We start from the raw sequence: 16628 nt of genomic DNA on the forward strand, positions 1-16628 counted from the left end.
ATGGCTGCTTATTTGGCCTGGAACATAAACCCAGGAGCCAACTGTATCGTGATCTGCAGTCTTGTCTGCGAAGGTGGACGCCCATTCCTTTCCTTGTTTGCTCATGGTGCCACTCAGCAAACACTTAATAAGAATCTGTGGCATGTTAGGCTCCACTGTAGGGATCAGTGTGTGTGTGTGTGTGTGTGTGTGTGTGTGTGTGTGTATCCATTTCTAGATATATCCAGCCCTGCCCTTGTGGTGTGTATGCTCTGGTCACTGACTGCCCATGTGGCCAACTTATATTCCTGTGTGCTGCCTTTCTTAAGATGCTTTGACCCTGGTAACTCTTCACTAGCCTTCTTGTCAAGAAGGCATTATAGATTTCGTATCAGGAGAGACTGTCTCTAGGTGGATAAGATAATTCTACCCAACTATTCAAGACAGATTGGAAGAGGAAGTTACCGTGATTCCAAAGGTTCATGACTATGAAATCCATGTCTCTCTGCTTTAAATTAGACCCGTCTCTGGCATTCTTAAACCTAGACAGGAAAAAAGAAATGTCTAAGACAGTCATTAAGTCCTTGAATATCTGAAAACAACCAATTATTTTTACCTTTCTGTTTTCTAAGAGTGTTTTTTTTCCTCCTCCTTCCCCCCCCTCCTCTCCATCTGAGCTTCAAGGTCCAAGATGAGATTGTGAGAGGAGGGAGAAGAGCTTCCACTCTTCTTCTTCCTCCTCTTTCTCTTCCTCCTTCCCCTCCTCTCCCTCCTCCCCTTCCCCTCTTCCCCCTCCTCCCCCTCCTCCCCCTTCCAATGTACACCTCTTCCTCCTCTTGGCTACTTGGCAGCCTGGCCTGTCAACACTGCTAACCTGACAGACCACTGCTGACTCTGGACTCCTCCCTGAAGCCTTGTCTCCTCCTTAAGCCTTCCTTCCTTTGGACTTAGGAGTCAGCTAATCCTGACAGATGTGGGATAGATAGCTCAACTGAAGGCTCATTAACTCCCCATATGGAGAATCTGTATTTTATTGGGGGAAAACAAACCACTTCTGCTACTCCCTCGGTAGAGGGAAGTAAGGAAATTCTCAATGTTGACCTAGTTATTAAAACTTTTATAGACACCGTTTTCCTGGTGGAATCTCTAAGATTCTCCGTCTTAGTTTTAAAGCTTGAGTGTGCTGCAGAGCTGGAGGAAGGAGTACCTCCTGACCGTTACCTCCTCTCGTGGAGCGTCTCCATTAGATTAGCTGTGATAACAATATATAAAGAGAACCATGCTGTACACGATGGTGAGGACGATGATGCAGCCTCAGACTTCAGCTGGGGGTGTAGCTCAATGACAGCACACTTGCCTAGCATAAGACCCCCTGCGTTAGATCCCAAACGCTCCCCCTTCACCAAAGGAAGAAGCAATCTCCATTTTCATAGGAAGGAAACGGGTTCTTGAGCCTGCAAGATGATGGCTCCTCAATGGCCTGAGTTTGATCCCGGAACCTATGATAAAAGGAGAGAACTGACTTCTAAAATTTGTCCTCTGACCTCCTCACTGTGGAGGTCACTTACTGTAGAGGTCTGTGAAGACGCATCACACACAGCACATGTACTCACATGGGCTGGTGTGTGCACTGAATAAACTTAAATGTTTAAAAAAAAGGTAAATGAAAAGAAAACTGGACTCTTGGTACTAGATCTGCTGTTTAATTCTAATTCACAGCAATCGATAAAAGAAAAAAACTTCCTGGAATTTATCTTTCTGGTGTTTGGTTGTTGATGCTGCTGGAGTTTCACAGGGTCTCCTCACTTAGAATAAATACTCTGCCGGGAGATGTAGGCAATTCTTTTTATTTCTACATTGCAATTTCCTGTCCATTCAGCACCCCAGGACTTCAGTCTAACCTCCTGCAGATTTGAAATGCCACAGTCCTGATGGTTGCAGAAATTCAGTTTTCCTTATAGTTTGATAGTACTTCAATTGTAGTGTGTGTGTGTGTGTGTGTGTGTGTGTGTGTGTGTGTGTGTATCACATGACTGTAGTGTTCATGGAGGCTAGAAGAGGGTATAGAATTCCCTAGAACTAAAATTACAGAGAGCTGTGATCCACTAGCTAGAATTCAAACTGGGAATGGGGCACAGGTCCTCCGGGTTAGAGCTCTCAGCCTCTGAGCTCTCTCTCTCCAGCCCCTGTTCTTCTGTCTTCAAGAATTACTGCAACGTGCTCCATCCAACCCTGAACACCACAGTAAAGAAAGCTAGGCTTGTTGTTCACACCCACCTCTACTTTCCAAAGAAGGGGGAAATGTTGACTTTTCATATTAGCGTAGTACAGTTAAAGAGCTTTAAAATGCTGGGCTAGGGGGATGGCTCAGCAGTTAAGTATCTGCCTGGAGAGCATGAGGACTTGAGTTTGGGTCACCAGCCCCCGTGTGACAGCTGAGTTTTGTTAGGGCAGTGAGGACAGAGACAGGTGGATCCCCAGAGCTCACTGTGCAGCCAACTGGTGTGACCTGGGTTCCATGAGCGTCTCAGAAGATAAGGGGAGGACGGAGACATGAGATACCGTCGTGTCCACACACTCATATCCACACACAAACGCTCACAACCGCAAAGAAAGCCTGCTTACTGTTCCACAGTGTTAGTTTTGTTCCTGTCTCTGGCATTCCCCTACTAGGTTCTCCTCTCTGCCTTTCCGTTTGTCCCTCGGAACCACAGACTTTGGGGTAGTGCCTTGCGGCCTTTCTGACAGACAGGGTGGGCACGTGGGACTGACCTCAGGACCCCCGTGTACGCTGCTGCTTTTACCTGCAGTTCTTACCTTTTGCTCATGTTCTGTTTAACACCGTTGAGGAACTTGATGTATCTGTACGTAACTGTTTCCTGTGGCTGTCTCCACCCCCTGGTGTGATTTTAATTAACAGTCCTGGAAGGCAGGGATTAAACCTCTATCACACTCTGTAAAGATTCACTCTAGAAAAAAAAAATAAAAGGAAAAATGAAAGAGAAGATGGTCCTCAGATGTGACTATTTGGGTTGTTTTTGTTTGTTGGTTTCTTTGTTTTATAAGCATTTCTTTGAGTGTTTGCTACACTGGGGATGCACAGTCAGGGCAAATACCGTGGGCTCACATTCTAGTTCAGACTACTAAATAAACTGGACAGGGGGATAGGTGACTTGATAGAGTAAGATCCGTGTGACCGACTATGGTGCTCGGGGGTGAGAAGATGGCTCAGCAGGTGAAGTGCTTGCCAAGCAATGTGAGGACCAGAGTTTGGATCCTGTATCCACATAAGTTCTGGTAGCTATGTCAGCCTACCTGTAATTCCAATACTCGGGAGACCCAAACAGATCCTGGAGCTGCCTGTATCGGAAGCTCAAGGTTCCGTTAGAGACGTGCCACAATGGATATGGTGGGAAGTGATCAAGGAACATACCTGACATCCGCCTTAGGCTTCCACATGCATGCACATACCTTGCACCCACACAGGTGGAAACACCTTGCACACAGACACATACAAAGTCATATATGTTGTCATGTATATGTGTGGTCTGTGTCTATAGAGAAGGCTCGGAGCTGTTGAGGTGTCTAGAAGGTGCCATTTGAAATCAGTAGATACCTAGAAAGTACATAAGGACTGTTCAGCTTTAACAGAAGTAGGCAAGATGGAGAGGGTTAGATTAGGGTGCCAAATTGTAAGAAGACCGACCATTTAGCTAACCAGAGGACAAGGAGATCCATTAAAGCTTGGATCATAGAAGTCATGAGGGACTGTGGAAGTGACAGAGGTCTGAGATAGCCTTATATCAACTATTTTATCATTCTCTTAAGAACAAAGGGTTCGGGGTTGGGGATTTAGCTCAGTGGTAGAGTGCTTGCCTAGCAAGCGCAAGGCCCTGGGTTTGGTCCTCAGCTCAGACAAAAAAGAAAAAAAAAGAAGAAGAAGAAGAAGAAGAAGAAGAAGAAGAAGAAGAAGAAGAAGAAGAAGAAGAAGAAGAAGAAGAAGAAGAAGAAGAAGAAGAAGAAGAAAGGGCTCTTTGAAAACAAGGGGGCAAGGTGTGGCATACTGTAGCTAGGAGTCCCGTGTCTCTGCAGGGTGGGGACAGGGTGACAGCTCTGTAAGCAGGACTAATTCATGGTCTGCTGATTATGCAGGGAAGAGATGTTAGTGACCTGAGCAAGCAGAGGGATTCGGGAGATGCTGGAAAACTCCCTGACAGTAACTGGGTTGTGGAAATGGTCACAGAGAGACACACAGTCAAGGTTACAGTTCTCTGTCCCCATCTTCCCCACCCCTGCCACTCCTCCATCACCAATTTTGGGCAGGCGTTGTCTTTGAGCTATAATGTTTATGATCGTTCCATAAAGGTACTTGGGCCCAATAGAATGTTTACATTAAATTTTAATAATTTTCTAATCTATATAGGAAGACGTTTACATTACAGAAGACAGTTCATATATTAAAGATGCTCTTATAAAAGACAATATTGAGGTACATAAAATAACTTACGATAATGAAAAGGCCATTGTTTAATTCTCAAGGGACTATATCACCCTATTTTTTCATGTAAGTTATACAATTAAAATCAATTGTAATAACTTAATTAACTAGTAACTCATTAATTAGTGAGTTGAGGCAATAGCTGCTGTTACTAGTGCTCCTCCTCCTTTTCCCCTTCTCCATTCTGTTTTTGGGCAGCTCTGAAGTAATTCTATTTACTGTATATCCCATAACTTCATGGACTTGAGGATTCCTAAAAGGTGTAAATAAAACGGATGCTTTGGCCTTGGCCTTGACTCTACCCAAATCAGCTGTGACTTTTGGGTTTCCACTTTTTGGGGGGTTGGTGGTTGTACTGGCTGGTAAGCTGGAGTTATCGCAGAGAAAGGAGCTTCCCTTGAGGAAATGCCTCCATGAGATCCGGCTTTAAGGCATTTTCTCAACTAGTGATCTAGAAGTGAGGGCCCATTGGGGTGGTGCCATCCCTGGGCTGATGGTCTTGGGTTCTATAAGAGGGCAAGCTGAGCAAGCCAGGGGAAGCAAGCCCTCCATGGCCTCTGTATCAGCTCCTGTTTCCTAACCTGCTTGAGTTCCAGTTCTGACTTTCTTTGGTGATGAACAGAAATGTGGAAGTGTAGGCTGAATAAACCCTTTCCTCCCCAACTTGCTTCTTGGTCATGATTTGTGCAGGAATAGAAACCCTGACTGAGACAGTGGTCTTGTGTCTATAAAACAAAGTCAGAAATTCATGCTTCAGTGCTGTATTCTTAGAATACACATTCACCAGGAACGCTGGCCTTTCCTGGCATTGATCTTGCCGTTGCTTTTGTTATTATTTTTTAATCAGATTAACATTTACATTTTAAGTTACTTTTCTGTGGGTTTTATTGTTTTATTTTCTCCAAGCACTGGGAACTGGACCTATAGCTTTGCACCTGCTAGGCAAGCCAACCAGTTGCCTTTTTTTTTTTTTTTTAAATATTTTTTTTGGAGTGAGTAAGAGAATCTAGGTGGTTGTTAAAAGAAGCGGGGAGGAGAAATCACATTTGAATGCTTAGTTAGCAAGCCCATCACGGGTGGGCTTTCAGGCTTCAAAAGCACATGCCAAGCCCAGTCTCCTTCTAGGCCTGAGATCAGGAAACCCTGTAGCTCTTAGCTACTCCTCCAGCCTGCCACTTCACACCTGCCTGCCTGCCACCACCATGACCCCTCCCATGAGGGTGATGAGCTAGTCCCTGAGGCTGTTAGCAAGCCCCCCACCCCCGCCCAGTTAAATGCTTTTCCTTCTAGAAGAGTCACCATTGTCCTGGTTTCTCTTCACAGCAATAAAAAACGACTAAGATACTGTTTGACTAAAAATGTGTGCAGGGATACAAAACACTGGTGTCCTCACAAAGGATGAGACCCAATCCCATCTCTCAGCCCCACCATCATGCTCCAGCATCTCCATTTCCACATCCACAGCCCGGGGACTGTCTACAATTTAAGTATTAGCATTCCCCCTTTCCTTTGCTGATGTCTGTCCTTCTTGAGTCCAAGATCAAGATCATTTCTGAAAATACTGGACAACTCACTTATTAGTCACCATAAGTTGACTCCCCTTAGAGTTCTCAGACTGTTACTCCTGGAAAAGACACTTAAAACAATTTCAGATACAAACTAGAACAATATTAGGCCACTTGGTATGTGCTCCCGTGCATACAGCAGGACCTTCCATTTCGTATTTTAGTAGAATTTAGTGTGCAGCTCCATTGCATATTTTAAATACACTGTGAATAGGTTGGCTTTCCACATTTGGGTGTGTTTAGTATGAAAGACATGAAGCCCATGGTCACGTGACCTGACTTGTTTTCTTTTGCTTCCTGTAATTGCTGTGTCCTGGAGAAGTCATCCCGTCCTGGAATCATAGTTTCAAAGCAGGTCCTTAGAAGATTATAATCACCTCAAGTTCTATCAGAAGATGTATTCTCCCTGCGGCGATATTCAAATGAGTTTGTTTTACCTGCATCTAATTTACCTGTTCGGTTATTTTTTTTTTAAATGGATAGTTTTTAAAGCTTCCTGTTGTACTCCTTGCATTTCAAATTTGAGGCATATCTCTGGACACCTGCGTGCCTGGATTGTTGTTTTGTTCTTGAAGTCACCTCCACAATCTGCCACTAGCCAGAGGTTCTGCCTGTCTGGAGGAGATAAAGCAAATGCTCAGCATTCTCCAGAAATTCTTCAGCCACCTTTGCTCTGCCTCTTACAAAAGAGATGCTGGAACTTATTTTCTTTGTGGTGTGCAAGAGTGAAGGTTGCTTTGCAGCTTGCCTGCCCTTTGGAGAGTTCTCCTTTGATATTTGGTCAGTAAGTGATGGCTACCTTGATTTGCCTAGGATCCTAGGAATCCTAAGAAGTGAAGCACTGAGTCTAAGTTATGCTTAGTAGGAGTTTTAAGAGTTTGGGGAGAGTAGTAAGAGAGGAGTACAGGACACATGGCAAGGACTCCTCCTTTTCTGTCAATGAATGGTGTCTCAGAACTCTCAAAGTCCACTAGAAAGAGCACTGGGGGATTTCGTTCGTTTCGAACCTTGCAAACGGCAATACATTTTTACCTCTTATGGTCCTCAGTCCCTACACAAGTTTTCAGTTTACCTGTATTTGTTAGTGATTCCGATTGCTAGACCCACCGTATTGCAGTAAGTTCAATAGTGATTTCTAAATGAGGTTCATAGCAAGCCGGGTCTTCATGTCCACCACGGCCCCGTGGGTCCAGTATGGAGAACAGTGCCCCCTATGAAACAATTCCTCGAAGTTTTAAAATTATATTAATTTATGTGAATGTTTGTGGGTGCTCTTGTGCCACCTCCCTGTGGAGGTCAAAGGACAACTTGGATGAGTCGTCCTGTCCATTCTGTCCTTCTATTGAATACTGAGGACTGATTAAGTCCTCAGGCGGGGCCTCGAGTGCCTTTACCGGCTGAGCCATCTCACCGCCCCAAGGAGAAAATTTAGTGAGGTGACTCAGTTCTCAACACTGACCATTGCTTTTGAACCGGCCAGGAAAGACATACTGGTCATTGTTAGACTGAAAACAACCCTGAGAGGGATGGCGAGGATAAGAACAGAGATAAAATTTGGCCACAGCTACGTGTCACACAGGAGCAACAAGGGTGGGGGGCAGGGCACTCAGGGCGCCTAGGAGGAGCACGAGCCGGCGGGCGTGGGCTGGGGGCGTGGCCGACGAGAAGGGGCGTGGCCCACGAGGAAAGGGCGTGGGATGGGGCGTGGCCGGCGAGAGAGGCGTGGCCTGCGGGCAGGCGGGCGGCTCTGGCGGTTGGAGGTGGGTGGAGCTGCCCTTGGAGGCGGCACCGGCCTGGCCCCGAGGCCCGCCGCGCCCTATCGCGCCAGAGCCGAGTGGCCCCGCGGAGCCCGCGCGCTCCCGCCTGCTGGGGGAGGGCGGACAGGGCGCGGGGAACCAGACAGGCCTTGGCGGGCGCTGTTTCTCTTTCGCTTTCCCGGGCTCGGAGGCGGGCGCGCCGGCGGGCTGAGGAGCGGCGGCGGCCGCTGGGTAGGTACCGCGCGGGGGCGGCCCGGCCGCGCGCCAAGTTTGCGCCGGCGGCAGCGGCGCCCCAGACACCTGCCGCGCCGGGCGCTGGAGCCGGAGCCGCTCGGGGGCGGGGCGGGCGCGCGGGGCTTCGGGGCTGCGCTAGGTGGCGGCGCGGCCGGCCTGCGGAGACTCGTCCGGTCCCGCGGTCCCCGCGTGAGTGGCCCCGGCTCCCGAACCGAGCACCTGCCAGCCGGTGAAGGGCTCGAACCTCCGGGACCGGCGCCGGCTGACGCGGAAAAGTTGCCGCCGGCCGGCCGCGCGACACCGCAAGCGCTCGCTTCCTTTCCGCGTCGGGGTGACAGGGCTCTGGGCTTGGGATCGGGACTGCGTTTCCCACTGGTTTGCCTCAAGCGCTCGAGTAAGTCTTGGGAGTAAGGAAAAGCGGACAGAGGAGCCGAGACCCAGGCAGGGATATTAATGCTTTGCTGAAGGTCACGAAGGGCTAAGGCCAGAACCCCGGCATTGCAATTAATTAAATTACACTTTCTGTCACATCCTTAACACTATTTCCCTAAGGTGTAGACACTCAGCCTATATCCTGAACGTTCACAGTGGGTGTGTGCTGATGGAATGATGCCTTCTAGACTTTTCCAGTTATTTTATATGCGCCTATGAGCTAACAGCCAAGATAGTGGGAAAGTTTCTGCCTTCCCGATCTTAGTGTAGGAAGAACTTAACTGAAATAGGCATCTTCATTGTTTTCTAAGGGCAGCTTTCTTGTAGGGAATTTGCAAAACTTTTAAAGAAACCTAACAAGCTAACTATTAGTAAAGTTGTAAGAAAAATAATGGCATTTCTTTAGCTTTTCACTGTGCACGATCTCATTTAATCCTCATCTTTCTAGGTAATTAGAGGTCTTATTTTAGTCTTACAAATAAAGCAACAAAATAAACAGCTACTTGAAACTTTCTACTAACTGGCTGGTATCTGTTAAAACTTTCTGTCTAGTAGAAGAGAAAAAGAATAAATGTTGGTAGATTGCTTGCCTATCGTGCACTGTGACTAAGTTTGATCCCTGTCACAGCGCAAACTGGGAGTGGTGGGTCACACCTGTATTGCCAGCACGCTAAAAGAAGGAGGCAGGAGGATCAAAAATTGAAGGTCATCCCATCTAAATCAGGAGTCCTGTGCCAGCCTGGGCTATATGCAACCCAGCCTTGGAAACCAAGGATGAATGGATGGATGAATGAATGAATGTTAAATTTAAAAAAAAAGACGTAACTTGGGAGAGGTAAGCATTAACAGATAGGGATTTTTGGAGAGTCTCAGGGACAAGCAAGATGCAGTTATCAAGAGGAAGGCATGTTGGATGGACGATGGGGGCTGGCAGAGTCCATGGTGGGAGAGGACTGATGTGCCTGAAGGAAAGGTTAGAGTCAGTTTGGAATTGAAACCAGTTAGGAATGTGGTTTACATCTCACAGGACAGGCTAAAAAACTTACATACCTTTTCTGTTTGCAAAGAGGAAGCACCGACTTTAATTTTTTTTTTTTGAGAATTACTAAATGTAATGGGTAGAATAAACCTGATAGCAGGTCATAAGCTGCCCTGCATGGAGGGCATCCATTTGAGGAGAGGACATGCTCTGAGGTTGATCTGACTGTTGACTAGGTGGAGAGTACACAGTGGAAATAGAGCCACTCTGGTGGGGGCTCAATGACTTCAGTTGTGAGTCTGTCGCTTGTGTGACAGAGATGCCTGGTAGAAAGGCAAGCGGGTAGTAAAGCCCAGTACTGCTGAGGAACGCTATTAGCTGGACTCAGTAGCTTTGGGTGCCGTGAGTTGCTGTGATAACTGAAGCTTCAGAACTGGATGAATCTATTACTCTGAATTAAATCATAATAGATTAACAGGTTGATTGTACAGTAAAGGTTGTGTCCTGATCACCAAATTTCAACCCTGAACATGATATTAAATACAGTATAAAACAGTTGACGCCTTCTCTCTGTGATTTTGGGAACAGGTATGAAAAAGCAGGACAGCCCAGAGGAGTGATGCTCAGTGACCTGCACTCAGGCTGGATGCTCATGCCTCAGGACACCCACAAGAACATCGAGTTAGCTCCTGGGACAAGCTTGTTATCCCCTTAGTGCCCCTCTGCTTGAACTGCTAAAGCCAGCTGACCACGAATGGCTACCCAAAGGAAACACTTGGTGAAAGATTTCAACCCGTACATCACCTGCTACATCTGTAAAGGATATCTGATCAAGCCCACCACGGTGACAGAATGCCTCCATACATGTACGTATTTCTGTGTCATCTGCTTTCTACTGAAACCAAAATTTACCTCTGTGGTTGTTCCTTTAAAACTGGTATGCCCTGTTGTCTGGATTTTTAAGTTTTAGAAAGTAGTCTCAGTTATTTTCAAGTTAATTTTCAGTATATTTGTCACTGGGGTGTTAATAGCATGAAAATTTCCTATCAGTTGAATCCTAATACATGTTGACTTTTAAAACCAGATTGTAAAACGTTCTAAAAAAGGCTTTAGTTGGTTATGAATTTACAAAAAGTGAAGTATTTCAGGTTTTTAACATTTTCAAAACTGACCCCAAAGGAGTTGGATCGTGTGTATGATTGCTTCCCTTACCAATCACACTACTGTCAGCTTGCCGTGAGGATCTGGTAGGAACGCATTGTCCACAGACCTACTTCCTGGAGGGCTCCTGTACCCAGCATCTGCCTTTTGAGGGGTGGCTTGATAATTCTTGAAGCAAGCTCAAATTTGAGAATGTTGTAATATTGCCACAGCTGAGGGATTTCTAGGATTTCACTGTCTCTTGCCTTACAGAGGGAAAGATGTTTTTGTAACCACTTGTATGAGTGTATACACTTTCTGTGCTTTCTGTTACTATAATTTTATTTTCTTATTCAGTTAAACTTAATCCCATTTTAATGTCTGTCACATGTTCTAAACTAGATGCTATGTGTACTGAAGTTGTTTTAACTTTTCAGTAATGGTGAAGCAGCTTACAGTGGTTATAGGGGAAAGAGTATTTGGATTATCCTGATTTTATATGTGTGAAAAGTGAGTTTCCCTAACTCTGTCTCACAGCTGCTGAGTGGTGGGCCTGAATTCAGATTCAAAACCTGTTCAGCTTCTCGTGTCACAGCAATGCCTTCTTTCAAAGCGTCCGTTGAGTCCTCTCCCCTGCTAAGTGGATAGACTCCATACCCACAAATGAATGAGCCAGATAAAATCACTAGAAAATTAAATGGCAAACTCTATGCTATGTATAGTCTAGTCACAGTTTTAAACACAGAACTGGGAACTATTTGAACATATTGAGACCTGATGGGTCTTGTGGTCAGGTCTGGTTACATATACTGTGGAAAAGCTGTCTAGTGGTATTGACGGGTACTCCTCTGGGATGTTAACTGACTCTCGCTGTTCAATTAGCAGTTAACTATGAAATGTCTTCTATAGTTAATTTGTCCTTGCCTTGTATTTAACTTGAACAATTAATAATTAACTGTCATTGAAAACATGTATTGAATACCTACTGTGTGTCAAGATGATATAAGAGCTCTCAAAATACTACATTCTAGGAAGGGAAACAAATATATTCAATGTTTCTTGGTGATGAATGTCATGAAAAGGAACAGATTGTAGGCAGGTACAGGGTCACTTCATATGATGTCATAACAGCCTCTTGATGCTGTTTTAACAGAAACCTTAAGTGATTGAGCTCGGTAGGAATACAGGAAGAACCTTTAGACAGAATAGCAACTAAGTCCAGAGACTTTGACCCTGGAATGCACTTGGCAGGATCTAAGAACCACATCAGTTAGAAGGTTGTCCTACCCATAAGTCTGGTACGCATGCACATACATGCCACCTGTAAGACTTAGGCTTCAGAAGTAGTGTGATTTGGGATGGAGGTAAGAAGAGTGATTGGACTGTCTATCTTCTGGTAGAAAAGCCATTAAGGAGTGCATGCTGGAGTGAGATGTCAAACATTTTCTCTTGATTCCTATTGTCCCTGCACACACCTATGTATGGTGCACAGCCAGTTTTGTTTCACTGATCCTAATATTTATGCATTTTTATATTTGGATCTCTCCAGCAGAAATGGCAAATTATGAGAGATAAGATAAAAACCACAAATATCCCAATTTCTCTCTACTACAAGTTTTATTCCTGAAAGAAATTTTGAAATAAAACTCCAAATTATCTCTTTTTTTTTTTTTTTTAAGAAAACCAAAAGATGGGGCTGGGGATTTAGCTCAGTGGTAGAGCGCTTACCTAGGAAGCGCAAGGCCCTGGGTTCGGTCCCCAGCTCCGAAAAAAAGAACCAAAAAAAAAAAAAAAAAAAAAAAGAAAACCAAAAGATTCTAGAGATAGTCATTACTGGTTATAAGCAAAAATTATTTTTGTTCATGTTCCTGAAATTTCCAAGAAATTTTAGCTACTTGAAATAGCACTTCTATCATTGATTTTTAACATTGAAGAATACCCTGTGTCTTGGTTAGGGTTTTATTGCTGTGAACAGACACCACGACAAAGGCACATGGCCAAGGACAACATTTAATTTGGGCTGGCTTACAGGTTTAGAGGTCCATTATCATCAAGGTAGGAGCGTGGCAGTGACCAGACAGGCATGGCGCTGAGAGTTCTACATCTTCATCTGAAGACTGCTAGTGGAAGACTGGCTTCCAGGTAGCTAGGATTTGAGTCTTAAAAGTCTGTACCCACCGTGACACACCTAATCCAACAGGGCCACACCTCCAAATAGTGCCACTCCCTGGGCTAAACATATTCAAACCACTGCTACTGTGCTTTATGAAGAAGTACCATTTTCCATAGGAAGATTGACTTAGATTTTCTTTTGTCTTTCTTTGATTGAAAATTTATTATGATAATAATATTTATTATAATAAGTAATCTGATTATTTCTCCAAACCCTCCTACTCCCCTCACCTACCAACCTAACTTCATGCTCTCTTTTCATCTGTTTAAAAAAATAAACAACAAGACTACGCGTGGTGGTGCACACCTTTAATTCCAGCACTCGGGAGGCAGAGGCAGGTGGAGCTTTGCTAGCTCGATGCCAGCCTGGTCTACAAAGCAAGTCCAGGACAGCCAGGGCTCTGTTATATAGAGAAACCATGTCTCAAAAACCCAAAACAAAAAATAAACAACAAAAGACCAAGAATCTCCCGCAGCTTGGTGTCTGAGATCTGAGGATTCTATAGCACATAGAATGAGGGTTATTAACTCGTGGAGTTTTGGATTTCTGTGTCCTGTATATGTTTATTGAGCCTTTAAGGAAAATAATCCTATTTGCAAATCCATGTTTGTTTTGATAACATAAATAGTACCATAAAGCAGCAGCACTGGACTGCATGGGCTATGTGGTCACATTTGGGGTCTGTGAGAAAGATTGACATTGTGGTACCTTGTGGTTTTAGATGTTGACTTAACCTTATATGAAGAGTTTATATGAAGTTTTATCTGACTAAAATACCTGCACAGAAATAGTGTGGAATGATTTGTGAGTAAAGAATGAGTAAGCACTTGTTCTTGCTGTGGGAACTTAGACTTCTGTCCCATTGTTCAGTCAAGTGGAAAAATATATTAGTGAAGTTATGCTAGTGAGCAAAATCAGACATGGAATCTGCCCCCACTTAGCTGGCCAAGTTGGTAAAGGATGAGAGAGTAAAAACTGATAAGTGTGGCGAAGAAAGTGGACATGATAGAGTCACAAGTGTGGGGCAGGATGTGAGAGCAGAGTGGAGTTAGAGAATTTCTTACAACTTTCTTTTTTTTTTTTTTTTTTTTGAGCTGGGGACTGAACCCAGGGCCTTGTGGTTCCTAGGCAAGCGCTCTACCACTGAGCTAAATCCCCAACCCCCCCCTTTTTTTTTACAACTTTCTTTCTTTCTTTCTTTCTTTTTTTTTTTTTTTTTGAGAATTTCTGAGAGTCCTGAAGCCTTAGGTCTTTCCAGGTTGGGCCAGATACCCTTGGGCTGGCTGCAACATGGATGTGGACATTTGACATGGACAAAGTTACCTCAGCTGTCTCTCAAGTTACTATTAGAGTATATCTTACTCCCCCTTCCTCATCTTCACTTTTTAATATTTTTAGTTGAAATAGAATTCCATCATTTCCACATTTCCTCCTTAAAGCCCCTGCCAGGTACCCTCCCTCCAACCCTTCCATGTCCCGCCACTCTCCATCTTTTCTTTGATTATTATTACGTACATATGCGCACAGATGTATATGCAAATAAATAAATACAACCTGCTGAATCTGCTTTTGTTATTTGTGTGTATGTGGTCTCAGGGATGACCACTTTGCATTGGGCAACCAATAAGGAGGATCATCTCTGGGGAGGCTAGTTATCCCAGCAGTCATTTCTTGCTATAGTTCTTTGTCTAGTGGTGGGAACCCTTTGAAATATTCTTCCCTCCACTTTGATATGCTCATTGGTACTATATTTTTCCAGTCATTTCTAGGAGAGACTGTTTCACAGTAGACTTCCTGGTGTTCTGTCTTTTCACAGTCTTTCCAGCCCACTTCTCCAGTATTTCCCAAACCACATATGCGGGAGTTGGGATAGCTGTATATCCCCATAATGCACTGCTGGGTGCATTGTGTCCATTTGTAGCTTTCTGTGATAGTTTCCATTTGCTGTAAAGACAGGCTTCTTGTGAGCTGATAGCTACAGTTATCTGTGGGTCTAAGGATAAGATTTAGAATGTAGTAAGGAATTTCACTGGTCTAGTAAAATGGCTGTAGTTGATTCTTTTTCAGTGGCCATGAACTCACTATTCCCAGGAAGCTGGGTAGGTGTTGAGTACCATGCACCTACCCGGCCATTGTGTGGGCTTTTGGTCCAGTTAGACAGCTGTTGGTTGGTTCTCTTTCCTCTCCACAAAACTGTGCCGAAGTCCCAGTCAGTCTAGTTCCACCCTCTGCTACAGTCTCACTGAGGTCTTCCTCCTCACCAGACCCAGTGCAGCACATTCTTAACCAGCATCAGGGTGGCTGTAGTGAAAGACATAATGTGTTTTGTCATTGTCACTTTTCATCCTGACACCCCCCCAAAAAAGTCTCAAAGGTGTGCTGCTGACTCCAGGATAAACTAAAGCTGCTTAACTGTGGCTCGATCGCCCTGCTCCTCCTCCTGCCTCACACATGGGGAGACACTTGGTTCCGGTATTACTCTCCTTGGCATGAACTTCTCATGCTCTGTTCTCTGTCAGCAGTTATTGATTCTTTAATACTCGTTCCCTCTAAGTTCTGTCCAATACATGCCCCTCTCCTACACAGATGTAGGTTAAGTGTCACCTAATATCTGGTGTGTGAGAAAAGCGCAAACGCACGACTAATTGATTACCATGTTTTTCCTTTCAGTAGTTCAAATGCAGTGCTAGCTAACTTGAAAGACATGCACAGTGTTGTCAGGCATTATGAATTAGTTTTTAAAAAACTGTCTCCTAGAACCACCATCTATGAGTATTTAAGAAAGAGATGGAGTCTAAAGTAGGGACTGGTGTTGGATGGCCGAGACCAGAGGCTGTCCTTTGTCTCATAACAGGTCCTCAAAAGTGTGCAGGAGTTGTCACACACCTATGATTGTATATGTTGTTGACTTAACAGGCTTTCACTCAAGTCAGGGACAAAGGAGCTTCATTCCAAAAGCTCAGATGTATAAATCCAATGTCATGCATGGATTCTTAGCCCTTTTTACATCAAGATTCCATTAAGAATCTTCTAGTTCTTCCTTCAGAAAAAAAACTGTGTTCATAGTCATGAAATTTTATGAATGAGACTTTTTTCTACTCTTTCAGAAATTATGGCAGTAATCTCTTAGAACAAGACATATATAAAGAAGACAGGTTCGCTGATATAGTTGATGTTATGATGAAGAACTTGGTGATTTTGTCTCACAACATTAAGAATTGAGGAGTGGCTTTTAATCATGAAGGCAGATTTTAATTGCTAATTTATTGGGTTTTGTTTTAAAGAGAGTTATTTTCAATTATACATATGTGTTTGTGGGTTTGTGCATGAGAGTACAGGTACCCACAGAGGGTGTCAAATCCCATGGAGCTGGAGTTACAGATGGTTGTGAGCTGCCCAGTGTGGGAGGCAGAACCAGAAGGTCCTCTAACTGTGTAAGAGCAGTGTGCACTCGTAAATGCCGAGCCATCTCTTCAGCTCCTGTTTATTATTTTTGAACAAATATCATAACCATATGGCTAGTTAAGGAGTAGGGGCTGATATTTAATGCTAAAATCTTATGGCCCATACTCTTGCTATTCAAAGTGCAGTCTCCAGGCTAGCTGCATCCATGAGCAACAGTGTCACCTGGGAACTCATTAGCAGTGCAAATTCTTGGGCTTCACTGTAGACCTGCAGGATCAGAACTCTGGGGATAAGGGTAGAAGTCTGTATTAACAAGCCCTCTAGGTGATTCTGTGTTATACTAGAGTCTGACAAGCACCACTCTAGACCAGACCTTTGTCATCCTAGCTTCCCTTAAATTAGACAGCTTGCAGTTTAATCATACTGTGATTAAAGTAAATGCTAATAAAAGATTGAAATTGTAGCT

The 16628-nt window shown here is 44.3% G+C and overlaps 1 protein-coding gene across 6 annotated transcripts in view; it reads left to right on the forward strand.

Annotated features, from left to right (window-relative positions):
* The window catches only part of Pcgf5 (polycomb group ring finger 5), a 116154-nt gene that overhangs the window by 57361 nt on the left and 42165 nt on the right, over positions 1-16628 (forward strand). For 2 of the 6 annotated variants that reach the window (XM_017589708.3, NM_001129882.1), the window contains exon 2: positions 10033-10310. In XM_017589708.3, the coding sequence (XP_017445197.1) occupies positions 10199-10310 (112 nt within the window). In that variant the 5' untranslated portion in view covers positions 10033-10198. Of the gene's footprint in view, positions 1-7765; positions 8031-8121; positions 8428-10032; positions 10311-16628 lie in introns of those variants that run through there. The other 4 variants (XM_006231311.5, XM_017589707.3, XM_017589709.3 and 1 more) reach the window with 4 other exon arrangements.

The sequence above is a fragment of the Rattus norvegicus genome, chromosome 1, assembly GCF_036323735.1.
Source record: "Rattus norvegicus strain BN/NHsdMcwi chromosome 1, GRCr8, whole genome shotgun sequence".
Lineage (NCBI taxonomy): Eukaryota > Metazoa > Chordata > Mammalia > Rodentia > Muridae > Rattus > Rattus norvegicus.